At 31.2% G+C, this 19,374-nt stretch overlaps 1 protein-coding gene and 1 long non-coding RNA gene across 3 annotated transcripts in view; one reads left to right on the top strand and one right to left on the bottom strand.

Moving 5' to 3' along the window:
• The window catches only part of LOC107366463 (choline O-acetyltransferase-like), a 40,439-nt gene that overhangs the window by 9,339 nt on the left and 11,726 nt on the right, over positions 1–19,374 (top strand). Inside the window, exons 2-5 of the mRNA XM_015934075.3 lie at positions 8,564–8,631; positions 11,071–11,259; positions 18,233–18,405; positions 18,961–19,132. Of these exons, the coding sequence (XP_015789561.1) occupies positions 8,611–8,631; positions 11,071–11,259; positions 18,233–18,405; positions 18,961–19,132 (555 nt within the window). The 5' untranslated portion in view covers positions 8,564–8,610. The remainder of the gene's footprint in view (positions 1–8,563; positions 8,632–11,070; positions 11,260–18,232; positions 18,406–18,960; positions 19,133–19,374) is intronic.
• On the bottom strand, positions 563–1,811 carry LOC107366467 (uncharacterized). Of its 2 annotated transcripts, none has more exons than XR_016198839.1 (4): positions 1,591–1,811; positions 1,410–1,519; positions 1,236–1,347; positions 563–1,173 (listed from the first exon to the last, which is right to left on the bottom strand). It is a non-coding gene; the product is annotated as an uncharacterized LOC107366467 (long non-coding RNA). The 2 variants fall into 2 exon arrangements; XR_001569677.3 differs by having other exon boundaries at positions 1,587–1,749.

Raw genomic sequence — 19,374 nt, 5'->3', positions numbered from 1 at the left:
TCAGTTTTCAATGTTCATTGTTGTTGTCAATCGATCATAGGCTTAAATTGTAGCAATATTATTTGTTAGGTAAGTGCATCAAGTTTGATTAATTACTTTCTTTTCTTAGCTCTTTCATGATACTTCATACCATGTCTTAATTAACTATTTAAATTGATTAGAGACATTAATTAAGCAGGGAAATTAATAGGAAAGACGGTTTGTAATCCTTGAGACAAAATCATGTTAATCCCAATCCGAAACCTTTTTCTCTTTGTTATCCTTTTTTGCTTCTCATAATGAGTTGACAATTGTTAATCATTATGTGAATCAAATTAAATAACCTTAATCTTAAGCTAAACAATAAGGGAGATGAAAATGGGATAAGGAGAAAGTAAATAGTAAAAAAAGGAAAGTAAATGAAATATTAAGCTTTTGAATAACAAGATATCTTAACTTGGATCATCTTTGAAGCTTTTCTTTGGATGAAAATGGATGAAATCTATCCTGATGAAAAGATGATGATAATGATGGCGGTGTGTGCGATGGTAATGGTGAAGATGAAGAAAAAAACTAACTCGAGATCATGATAATGAATGAATATGATTGAACAAATAAAAAGATGAAACCAAATAAAGGGAAGAAAACTGGGAAACAAAAATTAACTTCAAAGATTCAAGTCCGCTATAACAGGTTCCAATTAGGCCTAATAACAGAAGGTATTACAAGTAGGAAGAAAAAGGTCAATAAGATGATCAAGAAGATGAAGCTGATGATGATGATGAAACCCTCGTGACTATTTAAGATAGGTTGAACTTGTCATGCTATTTCCTCTCAAACGAATCTATGTCAATCCCTAAGAGGATTATCACTATTAAGCTACTTCTTTTTACTTGTGAACCCTCTCATAACACACAATCTTCTCTTTCTCCTCTTCTTCTTGTCTTTATCATGATGAGCATCTTTTTGACCATCCAATACATCCAAATTTTTGACTCATTTGTGATTGCACACCAACAATTAACATTGAAAATACCAGCAAAAATATTTCTCTTTCCATGAATAAATTGAAACCAAAATCATTTATCTGCTCATTAGTCTCCAGCAATAGACAAAAGAATTACAAGCTCAATGAAAAGCATCCAGAGTGAAGGTCACCTTTAAACCATTGATCAACTTAGGTGACCGAAGTGGCTAATAAAAAAAACCAAAATAAACATCAATTAACTGCTTACAATCGATAAATTAGTAATTACCTGGGTTTTAATCCTTGAGCAATCAGAACTTGACAATCATTAATCAACAAGAGAGAATTTGTAAGTCCATTTAAGACATTAAATTAAAGTCAACTTAAGCCAATTGACTGACCTAAAGAACAAAATATGTGTAAAAAATCAAAATAAACACAACACTGAATAGCAAATACGAACCTCCAAGTAATCTTGCCTTCTAGGCAATAGATTAGAATCGCGCGTTGAAAGCTCAATTAAAGCTCATTTAGCAACAAAATGTGAATCCACTTTTAAACCAATTCAACAACCTAAATGACAAAACACAAAGAAAATTAGTAAATCTATAGTAAAATATTTAAACACACAATTACCAACCTACATTATTCACAATTTTGACCACCAACAGAAAATCTATGAAGAAAATATTAATAGAAACAAGAAATTGATTAGAAAGATTTCCACGTTAAAACACATTAGAAGAATAGATGATCAACAGTTGTTACAATTAATAAAAGCACTCATAACTAAATTAAACAAAGACAATGACAATGACAATGTTTAATTAATGGCGTGCATTGAGCGAAACCGTTAACTAATTCAAAAATTAAAACCATGTGATAAGGCGGCGTAAGCAAAATGTTTAACCAAACGAAAACAAAGGCGCGCTATTTAAGTTAGCTATTAACATGATTAACCTTTTAATCAATTCATCAATTTGACTTGAATTGTACATTATCATCAGCATTAACCCTCATCATTAGCTTGACAAAACATGATATTAATATCATGAGTGATAAAAGTGTAAAATTGTTGAAGAAAACTTGAAATGTAAAACTATTATTGTGATGTAAATAATATTGTTTATTCATTGCAATCTAAATTACAGTTTTATATTACAATTTAGTTGATCATTTTTCCCACCTTTACTCAATAATAAACTATGTAAACAGATTAACATAATAACATGGTAAATTGATACTGAACCAGAACTATTTCCATTCAATATACACTTTTAACCTTTCATCCAATGGAATGGATAAAACAATCTCTATTTTGCACTCAAAGAGTCCAATCTTGATAACAATAAAATCCAATCAACAATCAATTGTTAATCATATGAACCATCAAAAATAACATGATATCTTTTTCAACATTCATAGTTTATTATTATTTTGAACAAGTAACAAAAAACTGATATAATATCTGATAAAACATATGAACCTCACAATGAGTATTCACACGCAAAAAAAGATTTCATCTTTCTATCATCTTCCAATTTCAATCTTCATCATTTCCATGCAAATGAATTAACAGAAAATAATAGGTTTGAGGAAAAATCGAAGTTATTCCACTTCTATTTCATCATTATCTTTTACTATTATTGATGTTTTATTATTTTTTTATTGTTGTCATATTCAGTTTGATTGGTTAGTGACATGAAAAGTAACATTGATAATGCACTACAATTCAATCTTATTGATTTTCATCATTCTTCACCTGTTATCTTATCCATAATTATTGCTTTTTCAATTATATTCATTATTTAAATTCAATTCTTTAAATTTTTCATTCTTTTCTCAATTTCGGTATAAAATTCAACTTTATTATTTAGATTCTCTGACAAAATTTAAATTGTTTTTCTGTTATCCAGGGATGGAATAGCGCTTGGGAGTTATCCTTCCCAGTTGATAACCAGAGTAAAAGGGAAAGGCGTATTTATGAAGACGATAATATTCAATGTTAGGAAGATAGTCATTAAAGTTGAATAATATTTCGAAAAAATCGAGAATTTAAATCGATGTTATTTCGATTAATTTCATATTTTATTCAACTTTTTTCTCAGTGAATCTTGACTCTGATTCTGCATAGCTTTGCTTAGATTTGGTTAACTTGGTTGATATTGCAATAGTGTTTATCGATTTCTGAGAAAATCGATCAAAATTTACGATTCTTTTTAAATCGATTAAATCTTAGATTCAAATGCCGTTCGAAGTCGGTGAACTGATCAGAGATATCGATAAAATCCAAGAAACTTCACCAAATTGACAGAGTCCAAACATAGTATTTCAATATTACTTTATTGAACGAAATTGGACAGAAATTTCAGGGTGAAAAATATCATGTCGAAATGGCTCATAATGCTCTGTACAATCGAGACCAATATCGATTATATCGTCGATTTGATTGGATTGTGCAAAAACTTTTAGCATTAGCTTGAGTTAGGTTAGGTAAGGTTGGATCAGGTTAAGTTGATCTGGTAACGAACAAGTTTCGTTTTAACATGGAAATTTTTCGAAATGGAAATATTTTCTGATGAATTCTGATTATATTTTGAATTTAAAAATTCCTTCGGAATATGATAAATTCTGGGCGGGAATTGACAAACTATAAATGGGAGGAGTTACACTTGAAATAGTTATTCAAAAGGTAAACCAAGCTGGGAGTGAAAAGCATATTTTGTCGAGAAAAATATTCAATAATAAATATTTTTCCTTTGATTTGCAACACAACTCAACCTCACCACTGATACCATGATAATCACTATAATTATCATTATCATTATCATCACATTTTCATTGTGTATTGTGCAAGGAATGACAGGGAATGACAAGCTTTAAATTTTGTATTTACTGATAAGCTAAAGGAGTGACAAAAGAGTAACAATGTTTATTTCATTGGAAGATGAAAAAATGCAAAAATACACTTTGATTGAGTTTTAGTTCATTTTATTTGTGCATCTTCACTCAACCCTAATTAAGCTTAATTAACTGCCTCAAACCTTAATTAGTTTGCTTAACTAAGCAAAATATCTGCTGAGATTTACACTAAACAAGCAAGTGAGTTAAATAATGTAAACAAATTGATTATTTCATCTTCTTTATCATCCTCTTTACACCACTTTTTATTGTTAATACTTTACTTTTATAGCTTATAAAACACAATATCAACACATTTTCATTCAACAATTGATTCAAGAGCAACAACAAAAGAACCAAAAACCCAATATTTTGATTAATAAATTTTTCAAATTCAATCAGCAATTTCCTGTGATTCAATAGATTAATTCATTTGAAAGGTTCGAAAAGTGTTTCCTCAATTTCATGACAATAACAATTGAACAAATTCAAGTGCAACATAAAGGTAAACTTGAATCATAAGGCAATGCTCGAAACCGTTTTTTCAGCCTTAAACCGGCATCATCTTCATTCTGAATTTGAATCCTCAAAAGAGCCATGATCCATGGGTATGTGTGCCTTGCTTGCTAAACAATATGAAACAAAAAATTGAGGTCGATAATGTTCAACTGGGAGTGGAATGGGAAGAAAAAGTATTATGGATAAGCATTGAAACTCCCAGTTGGATAAACTTCTTTATCCTTCTTATCCTCGAGAAAAAAATATCACTCCAAGCTTCTCTTTATTACAGAACAAGTTTCAACTGAAATCAATTGTGTTCCCATCTCTTTATTCAATCAGACTTTTGTTTTTCAAATTAGCTTCTCAGTTAAACATTTACACCGAATTGGGTGAAGAGAGAGAAAAAAAACTTTTCCTAAAAAATAATCATTATTCGGATTGCATTTTCAAATGTAAATTCATTCCAAGATTCAATTCTCGTCACCAGAAACATTAAAAGATTTTCCAAATTTCAACCCTTTTCTTTCAATCTTAATCAGAACTTTCATTTTCTTTTTCATTCCATTGGTGATTATATTCAAATGGTTAATTCTGTTTAGTCAATTTTCTCAATTCTCAGGTTTATATTCAAGTTACAAGGGAATCCTGGTCCACTTGAATAGACTTTTTCATCATGATTAACATCATCTTCATCATTCAACTTTCATTCATTGACATCATCTTTATCGGCCTAATCTTGTTTGTTTTAAATAAATATTGATGGTCAAGTTTAGATTGAATAAAAAGGAAGAACAGAGAATAGAACTGTCTTTTTTCGCCATCTTTATCTTCATCTGTGCTCTGTTTAATCGGTTGTGATGGGAATGTTAACAAGGGAAGGAAGATGAACAAGTTTATCCAACTTGTCTTCAGCTTACTTTGTACAATCATCTTCATCATTTTGTCTTCCGTTTAACCTTAACATCTTTCTTATCCTTGATTCCTCAACCTTTTCAATTTTTTAAGGTAAACTCACAGCTTTATCAAATGCTCAATGTCCAGATGAAAAAACAGTCTAACTCTCTTCATATTATTACTATTACAACTTTTATCATTATTATTTTTATTATCTTTAGATATTTTTAGAAGTAGAAGAAGAAGCGAAGAAAAATCAAAGCTGACTTGAATATTAAACAAAACTTATTCAACTTTCAAGTAACAAAAGTAGATGAAACCCAAGTCCGTAGTTTGAGGCTAAGCAAAGACTCGACTTTAACCTAACAATCAATGCTTTCCCCATTAAACTTCACACCAAGGTTGGGGTCGATCTTAAGTTGATCAATGGTTTCAACATTGTCTAATGGTTTAACCTAATGATGACCTAGAAATGGACAATTATTTAATCACTGATTTAACCCAAACATTCAATCAACAATTTAGATTTTTGTATTACAATGATTTACAATGATTAATGACACAAACGGTCCAATATTGACTCATTATTTATGCATTGTTGTTACCGATGTATGTACACTGTTTGGCTAAACTTTGATTAAAAGCCCTTGTTTGCTTGCAACTTTGAATACATAATACCAAATGGCAGCCAATTAGTCAAAAGCTGAATACAAGAATCAGTGGAAAGAAACTGACCAAAATGAGATTGGAACAGGAAAGAGGTGGACACACGTAGATTCAACATTGATGATGGTCAAAGAAGATCAAGAAAGTGTTTTTAAAAACAAAAGTAAATGTTGATCAATTCAATCGAAATGTTGCTTTTCATGTCAACCTCAATATCGATGGTTGCAAATGCAAGAATAATAAAAATGCAAATTGAAAACTCGAGGTTTGACTGTGATGAATAAGTGATGAGATTATCCATAATATCATCATTGATTGGTTCAATTGTAAAATGGATAGCAAATTTGTGCTGAAACTTTTATGAAAAAGGAAAGGGCAGAAAGGTGAAAGAAGAAGAAAATTATACAAAAATTTCATGATAAAGATGGGAAAAGATGAAGGAAAAAGTGGAAATTGTTTTTTCTCCATCAAAACCTTTCCGTATTCAGAGGCTTCTTTTGCACACCAATGAACAGTTCTTTACTCAATTGGTTGAACATTATTGACAATATGTTTTTCAAAGATTTGCTCAACCATTTATATCACCATGTGAACCATCATCATCATCATTATCATCCAAAGCTACTTGAAAGTGTTGAACAACTTGAACTTATCATAAATGTTTAAAGTGGATTTCAACCTTTTTTTTCCTTCTCTTGTACCTCTTTTACCTTCATCTTTGCCATATTATTTAATGTTATTTGGTTTTTTTTGTTTTCGTCTTTTCTTTTTACCTTTTATTTTCCATTCCTCATCATTTTTACCTTCAATTTACCTTTTCTTTTGCTCAACATTTCGAAAGGTTGATTATTTTTTCGTGTGACTCTCCATTATTATCATTGTTATCTTACCAGCGACCTAAGACATTCAATTTTACTTTACTTTGTGCTTTTCACTTTCACAGACCATGATAACAAATTCATACCACGAACAGATTGAATTGGGAATTCTGGATTTAAATCCAAAAGAAGGGAGAAGAAGATGCATGAAGATGGTGATGATGATGAGCATTTGGAAGAAAAAAGGAAATGGAAAGAAAATTTTCTTCCTTCGATTGTGATTTCTTTTCAAACCCTATTCTAATCAAATCTTCACTCGCTACAAATAGTCAAACTTTTGTTTTTCACCAACTTTAAATCATTTTCAATTTACTTTCAAGTTAATTGAAATACAGTTTGTAAATTCAGTTCCACAATTAACCAGAATTGACCATAAAATATATTTGAGCTGAAAAACGGGTAAAAAATGAATTCTGGGATTTCCTTTTTCAAACGAGCTTCAAATCAATTTTGCTCCCTTCAACCTGTTGAGAAGCTAAAGCAAATAATGAAAAGTAAATAAATTGCAAAAATAAATATTAATTTGGTTCCAAATTTTGATGATCTGACTAAATCCATGACTGATAGCTGTTACTGTTGCACAGAACTTTATTTAAACGAAAGTTTTCCCTTTTCACTCCCTGTTCATATCGACTGTAAATTGGTGCTTTGCAATATTCATTTGATTTTGACTTTTATTTTCAATTGCAAGTTCATTGTGAAGACATTTTCGCGAAACAATTGAAATGTAATTCTGTTGAATGCTGAAGACTGGAGAGCATTTTTTTACTGCAAAATTTATGAAACAAATTGAATTTGTTGCCTTTCCTCTCAATTGATTACCAAACAAGTAGAAAGTATCATTTTCTTACTTCATCAACAATTGATAATTCTGTTGATTTGATCTGCAGTTCATTGGAACCAATGAACATTGGAAAGAGAACGAAAATAATGAAAGAGAAGAAAGTTATCACAAAGGAAATCAACTGGTATAAAGAATGATGAAAGATGATGAAGAAGATGATAAATATAAAAAAAGGTATTTGTTTGTGTTCCTTTATTTGTTCAAGTATTGCTCAGCTAAAATACAAAAACATGATGAGTTGAAATCTTAGTCTACTAATAACAGTTACGATGATAATAATAAGAAGTTGAAATGAATTTCAACAACTCTTAAAAAGTATCTTCAAAGGAAGAGACTTGAAGAAAACAGAAACATGAAGAGTTTTTTTTTCTTGATATAAATATAATATTCCATTACTTGGGATGAAATAATCAAAGAATGAATCGCTATCGAAATGGATGAAAAGAAAAGAAAATTTTTCCAGTTTCTTCTTCTTCTTCTTTTGATTCCCTAAATTCAACAAAAGCTCATTGAATCATCATTACCAATCTTGCAGCTTATTTCCGTATTTATCATCTTCAAGTCCAATAGCAATGAACAAAAAAGCAAACTTGATCAAATAAAAATGATTAATTGAATGACAACACAAGTGCAACTCTCATAGCTGTTTAAGCTCATTTGGAAACTCATTCCTCTATCCATTTCAAACCCTTTTTTCTGCCAGTTTTTTCTCATTCCCTGTCTGAAAGTTGGAAAAGGAAAAGATAAATTATCATTTTTTGTCTCTTCTCAATTTCATGGCTTGTTGCAAATGTATTTTATCAACTGAATTTACTTCTCATTTGCCATTAAAAACTTTAACCATCTTACATCAGTCTATTTACGCGACTTAAGTTACGATATAAATGCAATTGTCTTTTTTCTCAAATTAATTTGTCTTTTCTCTTATTTTAGCTTCGATCATATGAATGCTCAAAAGATATTTATAAAGGTTTCAATCGATGGAAGGCCAATGGGAGAAGGTAAATACACTTTAAACTCGAGATCTTTCGAGATCGAGTCACAACCAAAGTTACACTAAAGATGCAACAGCGAAACAATCGAAATAACTCTTCAAAAAGATTTAAATTCAACATTGATTTGGAGAAACAATTACGAATGATTTTACTACTTCTAACTTTTACCGTGATTTTTACAGTGATCTTAGTGATCATCGATTATTGAGCTCAAAAGTAGAGTGAATTGTTTGAAATATTGAGCTATTTTTTACCTGGAAACTCAATTGTTAACCTTTGAAAACTATTAGCAATGAATCAATCATTTGGGTTACAATGTCTTATTTGTTACACTTGAAACAGTTTGTCAAAACTATCAGGATAACAGGAGAAGAAAAGTTCAACAAGATTGATTATCATCACTATTATGTTCATCATCAAACTCGTCATCAATAATATTGAACACGAAAAGAAAACATTGAATTATAAAAGGAAAGGCCAAGAAAATGTTAAATCTGTACGAAATTGAACAGTCAATAGGCAAATAGATTAGCCATTTACCTTGTATATTATAATATTGGTACAATTATAATAAATAACTTATGGATATTGTTCAGGTTTACGTGTTTTAGGTGACAGTTATGTTCAATTGAATCGTTCTGGGAATCGTTTACTGACAAGTTTAGCTTTATACATTAAACATAACCATTTATTTGGAAAGGGATGAACAAATTATCATGTCTCAAAGGTATGTTTAGCACAAACCAGTGAAACAAGTCTCTAATAGCGCAAAAATGAAAACAATATTGGTAATGTGTAACTGATTTTATCGTTACAGTAGAGTGAAAGGTTTGCAGAAATCTTTTCAAATATCAGTAATAGATTTCAACTCCTTTTCATTTCACTATTAGCTTCTAGTTAATTAGCGAGCCTTGATTAACTTCTTCTCCTTGCTTTTTGTCTAACTGGTAATTAGACTGCAGTTCATCAAGTGGCAAAACTTGTAAATTTTCCTGTACTTGTACTCCTTCAGGGTAAAATGTATTGTTTCATATATGGTAAACGAGTCGAGGGATGATGAGGATAATTTTGGAGGAAACTTTAGTTAACACGATCTTATGTTAGTCTGCTAATTTACCCTTAAACAAGCCATAAAACTTCATCATTTAAGTTTTTAAAGTTTTTTTCCGATGATATTAATCATAAAATGAGTTAAAGTCAAAGAAATGAGCAGAAATAAGTTTAGTTTGGTGCAATAAAGTGAACCCAATAGCATCAAACAAACACTTGGTTAGCCTCGTTTTTCTCGTGAAATTCAGCAGACTTTCATCAAAGATCACTTCATCATCAGAAGGTCATAAAAGGACCAGATTGAACAGTATGTTAGCCTCTTCTATCCGTAAAGTTTTATATACTTTTGATGCGGCAGCATGCAACTTTAAGCACCAAATTAGGAGCTAGGACTCTTGGTCCGCGAGACTTTTTGTGTAATGAAAGATCAACCCGTATTTACGTTATTTCAGTCCCGTTGAGAGTGATTTTGGATGCAGAAAAGTTCGTCTTATTAGGATCAGATTGAGCATTATGCTGGCCTCTTCTACTCGTAAAGTTATACACACTTTTCATGAATAAGATCTTGAATTTTTTAGTTTGTTTTACTTTGATTTTAGGTGCAAATTTTGTCTGAAAAATTGATGAACCAATAAATTCACTGTTTTCAAAGCTTAGAGACTGCGGTAAAATGTGGTTAAAGAGAGCTGAAAGTTTTCCCTGACTTGTCTAGTGAAAATGTTTTGATAAAAAAATCATTGCATGAAAGGGAAAAGAAATAATGAAATGATTATGTTGAAGACCAAGTTTGGAGGGTGGTTTGAGGTGGATGAGGATGATTCAGAGGTGGAAAGAGGAAAATGATGCGGATTATTGTAATCAAATTACAAGATTAAATTGTTGTCAAGGTGATCCCATTTTTGTTGCCATTCCTTGTCACATGGTCCCAAAATTGAAGGCTTAACAAGTATAGCCAGGGAAAAGAGGAGGATGAACAAGTTGAAGATGATGAGGAGAAAAAGTGGAAAGTGAGAAAAAAAAGATGAAAGAAGAAGATGAACAAGTCTATTTGACAAGTTAATTCCATCTTTTTTCTTCATCTTCACTCGCTCCTCTTTCCATTCAAATTAACAGTAAAATATATATTTTCTTGCTCAGTTTAACCCCATTCCTCTATTGTTACTGAGTAAACATTTTTCATCTTGTGGTAAACAAATGGATCGTTTGTATTATAAATACTCAGAGACAGCCTCATGAAGTAACTTTGAAATGGATTTAATCAAAACAGGATTTCGCTTTTGTCTCTTTTTTTATATCTATTAACTGTCTCATTTATATCATTATGATTATATAAAAGCTAGACAAGTATAAAAGTGAAATGAGATCATTTATTTTGTTTCATGTCTGTCTTTTCAGAATTTGCCCAAAATTCCAGTTCCAAATTTGAAAGATACTCTGGATAGATATTTGGCTCATCTTAAAGTTGTCATTCCCAGCAGTCAATATGAACAGACTCGTAAAACTGTTGATAACTTTGAATCAACTGGAATTGCCGATAAGTTGCAGAAATTGTTGACTGAATTAGCCGAGAAGAGTGAAAACTGGGTAAGTAACTGCACATCAGCACTTGAGTTTCTGTGAAAAATATCATGAAACTACAAAAGAAAAGAAAAGAATTTTATGGAATAAAAATCTGGAAAATCTTTTTACACATGAAATTCTCGCACCATTTCCATGCTCATTACCATCAACATGAACAATTAATGTTTACCATTTTCATGTTATTGAGAGTTTCAAGTTTATTGTTTTCGCCAACTTCAAGTTGAACAGCAAAGAGCAATCTTGAGATGAGTAAGTTTTTCATGAAAATCTCATGGAGAACGTGCTTTTTAGCTCAAATACTTTAATCATGTTTTCAACTGGATTACATGAAAAACAAGAGGTAAAAGCAGGTTCCAAGTGTTGGAATCAAATGTTGAATTTACCTTTAAAAGGAATGCTTTTCTCAAGTGAAATGAAATCTTCCAACATCAACTTTACCATTTTATACAAAAATATCAACAGTTTACAGAAGAGTAATTTTCTGAACCGATTCATGATCAAGTTGGCCAACATTTTGCAAAATTTGATAAATTATCTTTTCTACTCTTGAGATCTACTTTGACCACCAAGCATTACTTGTCCTTTTGTTTGGTCATCAATTTACCTGTTAAACTGAAACTATTCATTATTCAGGTTGATATTGAAGTAGCAAAAATGTTGAACACAAAGGAAATTGAAAGGAAACTTGAAACATTGAAAACTGTTTACGCCAACAAAATTCAATCAATGAAAAGAAAAACTAAATTAACATTTTTAATTGAATTTTCATCAGCTTTGTGTGTATTCAATGGACAATTTAACTGACAAATTATGCCATTACAATTCAATTGTTTGTCTTATTTTTTCAACTTTCATCTTTGACTTGTCATGAAGAAAATAGTAAAAATGAAAAAATTTCGATTCTCATCTTAAATGTTAACAATAATCATGTTTGGTCAGTTGCTGGACCTTTCTTCTGATGTTTGCTTCTTTACCTTGGTCTTCAGCGATGGTCAAAATTAGATTAAAAACCTCAAGACTAGTTCAACTCTCAAGATGATCATGATGAGTCTTTTCATCATCTTTAACATTCAAACTTCAAGTGAACCATTTTGTCTGTTTATCTTGTCCAATCTTGATATCATTTTTACCTTCAAGTTGTATTGATCTTTATCCTGTCAAGTTTCCATGAGAAAAGAGAAAGTTTTTTTTCTCCAAACTTTTCATTCCATAATTCATTTCGCTATCCATCCCTTCATTCACTCCCAATGCCCTTAAGCAAGTTCAACTTAATTTTTTCTCAAATTCAGCTGTAATCCAGTTCCTTTTTTCGCTGAATTGCAAGTTTCTTTTAAGATTAAAATGGATCCATTTTTCGTTTAATAAATGCTTAGTTTTAATTAGCATTTATTCCTGTTTAGTTTGCCCTCTTGTTAGATTTACTTGTGAATTGAGAAATGTTTATTAATAGGAATCAATGGGAATATTGAGTGTTGCAAGCTTTTCAATGAATAATTCAATTGGAAAAGGAAAATATTCTTATTTTTACTAATATTCAAGTTCTGAATAAAGGAATAGATGAATTACTTACATGCAAATAAAAAATGGCAAACATATATTTATGTGCATTCTTCTTTTATTTATAACTAAAGGTTATTTTTGCGGTAAACAGACAACTTCCTTAGCCAATTTTTTATCTACATATTGATGATTTGTAAGATAGAAACTATATGTGTTCAGAATAATTCCCATTCTATTGCTTTAAACACGGCTATTCTTTGAGATTATTTTCAAAGCTTATTTATTTTCATGTATATTCACTGATCATTAAGTTTCAAGCAGAATAATTGTCAAATTGTTTCAATTGAAATGTTCAATATTTGACCGGAAGATTTGCAAAGTCAAAATCTTGAACTGAACTTTTACCCAAAACTTTGAACCTATCTCAACAAACAAAACTTGAGTTGTTTAAGCATCACAAAATCCTCATTGCAGACTAAGGGTCAGTACCACTTTAGGTTACTTTAGGTTAGTTTCCTTCAGACTAACCAAGGAACTTCACGCATAAATCGATATCGTGACTATAATTGTAAAGCCGTACTAAATAATAGTTGAAGTAAAATCGTTCCTGATCTGATTATTGTCCGATTAAAGATCCAAGTTAAGTTGTTTGATGAATACCAAGTGAAGCTCCAATAAACTGTTCAATAACTTGCCAGGGAACACACGAATGTTGAATCGATATCGAGATTTCTTTGTAGCTATCGGTACATCAGACCTTGTTGGAGAGCAATATAAAGCAGTTAGATGCCAGCTTTGCTATTTCGGCATTTCATCGCCTTTTTTCTAGAATAGTTTGCTTGCTTTGCTATGGGAGTTCGCATTTGTTTCTTTAGATGTATCTTTCAAATGCTCTTGCTTTGCAATAAAGAGTACATCTTTCTGTTTCAACAATTCACAAATGCAAAACAGTAAACTTACAGCTTCCCAAAGCAAAGCAAGCAAACTTTTCGTGAAAAAAGGCGATGAATGCCGAAATCGACAACTTGGCATCTAATTGCTTTACATTGATCTTCAACAATGTTCCTGATGTGCCGATAGCTACCAAAGTAATCTCGATATCGATTCAACAATTCGTGTGTTCCTTCGCAAGTTATTGAACAGTTTATTGGAGCACCTCTTGGTATTCATCAAACAACGTTAATCTTTAATCGGACAATAATTATACCAAGAACGAATTGAACTGCAACTATTATTTAGCAGTCAGTCTTTGGAAACTTTGAAGAGTAATTGTTGAAAGATATTCAACTTGGATTGAAATGATTGAATATGAAAATGCAATGAAAGTCTAATATATTCATCTTATAAATTGGAGTTTTCAATGAACCATCATCAACCCAATATCAGACCATCAAGAAATAATATCACTGAATGAAATAATAATGCTCTTAATAATGATAATGATGGAAATAAAAAAATCTTTTCACTGAAATAAATAATCAAAGCACAAGAAGCAGTATACTCTGAAAACAGCAAAATGAAGATGAAAAAGTGGCTGATTAATAATGAATAAAAATCTAACAGTGAATATTTGATTCTCTAATAGAGCCAGTCTCTCTATATATAATAAAATATATTTTTTTTGGATACAAAATCCATTCACATAGCAATTTAGCTAACAATCACGCTCTTTCCTGTTTTCCCATTAAAAAAAAGCTCAAAGCCAAAGTGTTTTTTCCCACCAATTGAAATATACTCACCCACATATACAGACACAGGCAACTGAGTAATATTGCAACTTTCATCAAACCCATTTTACTCATTAAACTTTAACAACAAATGGGTACGAAAAGAAGAGCAGAGAAACTTGAAACATGCTTACAGTTAACCAAAAAAGGAGTTTACAATTTCCTAATTACAGATGATACTAAATAATCGATAAAGGTAATCAAGGTGAACACTAATTTACAACCAGCCAACTAACCATCAAAGTGTGTACACTTTGAATAAGAAATGAAAACCAAAAGAAGTTTAGATTTTGCAAAATTTACTTTATTCTCGATCCAAGAAAACGACTTTAAAAGTTGAAAACCAACATCTTATTTCCTCGTCTTTACAGTCCCTTGTAGCTCAACTGTTCAACCTGTGGTATTGACTTGCAGCATTGAAATGAGCTCGACATCAGCCTAAGTCTGCTTAGTCTTTCAGTATGTTTGTCAAAAGATGAGCTCGCCTTTTGAAGAGAAAAAGCGAATTATTTCTAATCGAAATGAACGTTGGAAACGTTTCACTCCCAGTTGGATATGTTGATATGTTGAGAGGTTGATTCGTCTTTTCAGGGTTCAAGTTTGCATTTCACAGTGTAAATGAAAAACATCAGGAAAGATTTGGTTGGAAATTTTGTTGAGCAAAAAAAAGATTTCTTCTTGTTCATTCAGCTTTTCAATTATCAGATTGAACAAAGTATTTTTTTGAAGCAACACATAACTTTATATATTTATTTATAAAATAGATAGTTACTCTTTCTTGGAAACCCTTTGGCTGTTATACATTTATCAGGAAAATAAACAAAGTTATCATTTTCTGTGAGCATTCAAACTCACCTTTAAGCTCAACTTTTTTCTTCCCTTTTCCTCAGTCTTGCCACCATCAAAATCACGTTTCCAACTTCAACTGGGAATCAATTGTTTACCTTATTCTTGCCGAATTACAGGGTTACATCTGCGATTCTCTTGGAGTTGCTTTTACAGATTATTTATACAGTTTTCCATTGTGAATGTTCACAAGTTCAACTCAATATCCTATCTCAATGTTATCACCTTTTTTTTCTTCTTGGGTTCCAAGTTTGTTATCATAAGTTGATTTGTTGAATGTTGATATAGATTTAAAGACGAAAGACTTTTGTTGTTGCTTCGGATCAGATTGGAAATGCAATTTGAAATGAACAATTCAATCCCTAAACTTTGTACAATTGCAATTTGAACCTCTTTTTTCTTCGCTCAACAATTCAATTGTGCTGATGAATAAAAGGTAATTTTACGTGATTAAAGTCTCACCATTTTCATCTTTTCAAAGTGATAATTTCATTTTGTCCCAATAATACTTTAAACATTACCTTTGCCTTTCAATTGGCAACGAAACTGATTGATTATTCAATTGGTTTCACTTAAGTGCTCAACAAACTTGCCAGAATTTTCTATTAAACTTTTCCATCAATTAGATTGATATTCATCAGCACTTTAACTAAACTTCCAAAAATCTATTTAAATTAAAATTCGAGTTGACAGAATGTTCAAACTCGATATTTCAATCGTTATTTCAGTTGAATTGGATTCTTGTTTTAATCTTCTTTCCTGGATTCCAAACTATTCGTTATGACCAGAAGGAACGAATGATTAAAATCGCTTTGAATTTTCAACTTTGATTCCTTTTCGAATCAACATTTGCTTGATTGTCGACTTGACGTGATTGTCCATTCAATTGTCTTGACTTAAAGTCTTAATTTAAACTGAATTTACTAATTGGTAGCAATAATGGCGAGACTTGGTTGTTGAGAAGAAGATGTTGGTTCCTTTCAACATGTTTAATAGTGTATTAAATCTCATCTAATTTGATCATTAGTTGTCGGATTATTGAACAACAACTGAAATAAAGACGACATCCAAATTATATTGGATAAGCATTACAATAAATGAGCAAAAATATCAATTTATCTTGAAGGTATTAACCAATGCTTAGCATTTGTCTGTTATTATTGAATATATTTATAAGAGCATTTGACCAAGGATTATCTGATAAGTTTTTTTTTCAAGTTTAAGTTGAGCTGTATACTAAAGCAGAAAACGTTTTCCTTTGCCAATTGACGAGGATTAATTCTGTACAACATCCAATTTCAACATTTATCCTGCAACTTTATCATTTGCCATCATCATTCTCAGCAAACTCACAATCATCTTCATCATCATCGTCATTCTACTCGTTCGCACTTTCCATCAATTAGCTAATGATTTAGCTCAAAGATAATCTCCCTTAAAGATATACACGATTAGTGGCCCTTATTGAGAGAGTCCCTCAACCCAGCAACTGTACTCTGTCGGTTACAAGTGTAACAAGCCAAGTAACAGGCGCAAGATGGATGATGATCAAGAGATGAATGGGAGTCAAATAGAGGATATGGAATGTGATTTAGCAAACAAGATGATTCGATCCATTAAATTGGCATTCTTAGGATCCATCGAGTGTGACATTTCATGCCAACATTTTTCACTCTCTTTTCAAGCCAATTGACTCCATACTTTGTTATCATTCCCAGTTTCACTCCCAGCTTCACTCCCAATGCCAACAATAGTATAGATGAAATCAGCATCTGAATCAAGCAGCATTGGAACAAACTTTTATTTCCGCTTTCGAAACGAGAAAATCCTAATCATTTTTCGAAAAAATATTATTCTCAGAACAGAATAATTGAAAATTAATGAAAATTTTGACAAAAGTGAATGAATAAGAAAATTCGAAAAGAAATTAAAGATTATTTTCTTGTTCCAGCTTGACAGTTATCTATCGAGCTTCCGTTGAACACTGTTATCTATTTTGAAATTCCTAACAAGAAATTCAGAAAGTTGTTCGAACTTCGAATAAATCTCATTCTGCTTTTTCTTCTAACATTTTTTCGATCTTTTCTTGGAGTTTTTTTCAGAATGATATAGATGTTGACCTGTTTGGAGTGTTATTTGTTATCTTTTCATTTATACGAGTCTTTTGAATTCGGGTTGTTTATTGATTGCTAATAACATGATAATTATTTTACTCTACATTTCCTTATTGTTAAACATGTTTGCCAGTTGAACTTTGAAGCATTTCATTATCATGTTGAAACCGTGTTATTATATGATGTTATTGTTCATCTTGAATAGTTGAGAAAAATTGTTATCAATTGAGAACTCGGAAGGTTTAGGCTGGGAGTTGAATGAGCCTCCAGGGTGACTCAAGCTGGCAAGTTTCAACTGATGATATTGATTAACTTGTTTCCAACGTTATTAGCATTGAGTGAATATTAAGTTGTTGTAAGGGTAAAGCTTGGATAAGATGATGATAATGATGAGTAAGGCTGTGAAACGAGGTAAATTATTTTGTGTCTATTTCAACTTTTATTCTTGTTCTTGTTCCAATCATGATAATCATTTGATTCTTTTGCTTTCAATTTACGATTCCCTTGCCAATATTGAACCATTTAACTTTGAGCTTTAGACTTGACTGTTGTCAATAAAGTTCACGCAACTGTTTAACTGTTTTTTATTGCATCCCAGTTATAATAAAATTTACCTTTAAAAAGATTCACATTGGTTGTGCATGATAATGATGGTAATGAACTAAGATGGGAGTAAAAGTGAGACAAGAAACAAGATAATATTAACATGGAAGATAAGAAAATTAGAAACATTGATGAGAATTTATTTTAATCATTATTACTGTTTATTGCACTGTTCAATTTTAACAGGCTAATCAATTCTGGTACGATGAGATGTACTTGAACAATCCACTTCCACTTCCAGTTAATTCAAGTCCATTCTGTTTGTTTCCGAAGCAAAATTTTCGATCAACTCTTGATGTGCTTCGCTATTCAGCTCGGATTGTGGCCTTTACCCTGCAATTCAAGGAACAGATAGACAAGTAAGTGACTTTCGACTCAAGGCTTGGAGTGATTCACTCTTCACTCCCAGTCAAGTAGCAAGGCAAAGATAACTGGAACTGAAGAAAAGTTCAGTTCATTGAGATTTTATGAGAATCCAAAACAATCAGTTAACTTCGAAATTCGAATGAAGAAACAATGTTTCAAAAGATAATTCTTTTGATCAACAATAGATTCGAATGAAAATCATCTTATTTCATGATTCTTACCAATTTCAAGTTATCGATCAATTCAACTGAAAATATTGATTTCACTTCTTCAAAAATTGTGGAAAGGAAAGTGTTTAATGTGAAAATTAGAGTTTATTTGAAATTGAAATTTTTCATTTCTTGGAAAGTTCATAGAAAGAAAATCGAAAAATTTCCGATGTGAAAACTTCTAATTAGATTTTCGATTCTTCATGGTCGTGCTCAAACTAAAAAACTTGGAGTTTTCCAGTTTTTGTTGAGCTTAGTAAACCGTCTAAGGATTAGATTGATTGGGAGTGATTAATTAGTCAACCATTTTTGGATCTTTTTTTTCTGTTCCAATTACAGGGAATCGCTGAGTCAAGACTATGGAACTGGATTAGCCAAAGGCCAACCTTTATGCATGCAAACTTATCGAAATTTTTTCGGCGCAACTCGAATCCCAGGTAAAGACAAGGATCATTTGATTTTCAATGAAACAACTCATGAGAATCACATAATTGTGGCCTCCAGAAATCAGGTTAGTAGTTTAAATCATCCATTTATATTTACTTGCCTTCCTTCCCAGTCATCATTACTGCTATTTGCTTAACATTCAACAATTATTTTAACCATCAATTACAATCAATTATCCTTTTTTGGCCAAAAAAACTTTCAACTTTCTCGACAAAAATCTTTACTCCAAACTTCATGTCAACGGTTCAACATCCTTCAGGCTGTGATTGTCTGAAATGTTTGGGTTCGCCAATTGATTATCAATAA

Source organism: Tetranychus urticae, chromosome 2 (assembly GCF_039701765.1).
Source record: "Tetranychus urticae isolate SD_2017Ah chromosome 2, NJAU_TeUrti_SD_1.0, whole genome shotgun sequence".
NCBI lineage: Eukaryota > Metazoa > Arthropoda > Arachnida > Trombidiformes > Tetranychidae > Tetranychus > Tetranychus urticae.
This window is presented reverse-complemented; position numbering and strand designations above follow the sequence as displayed.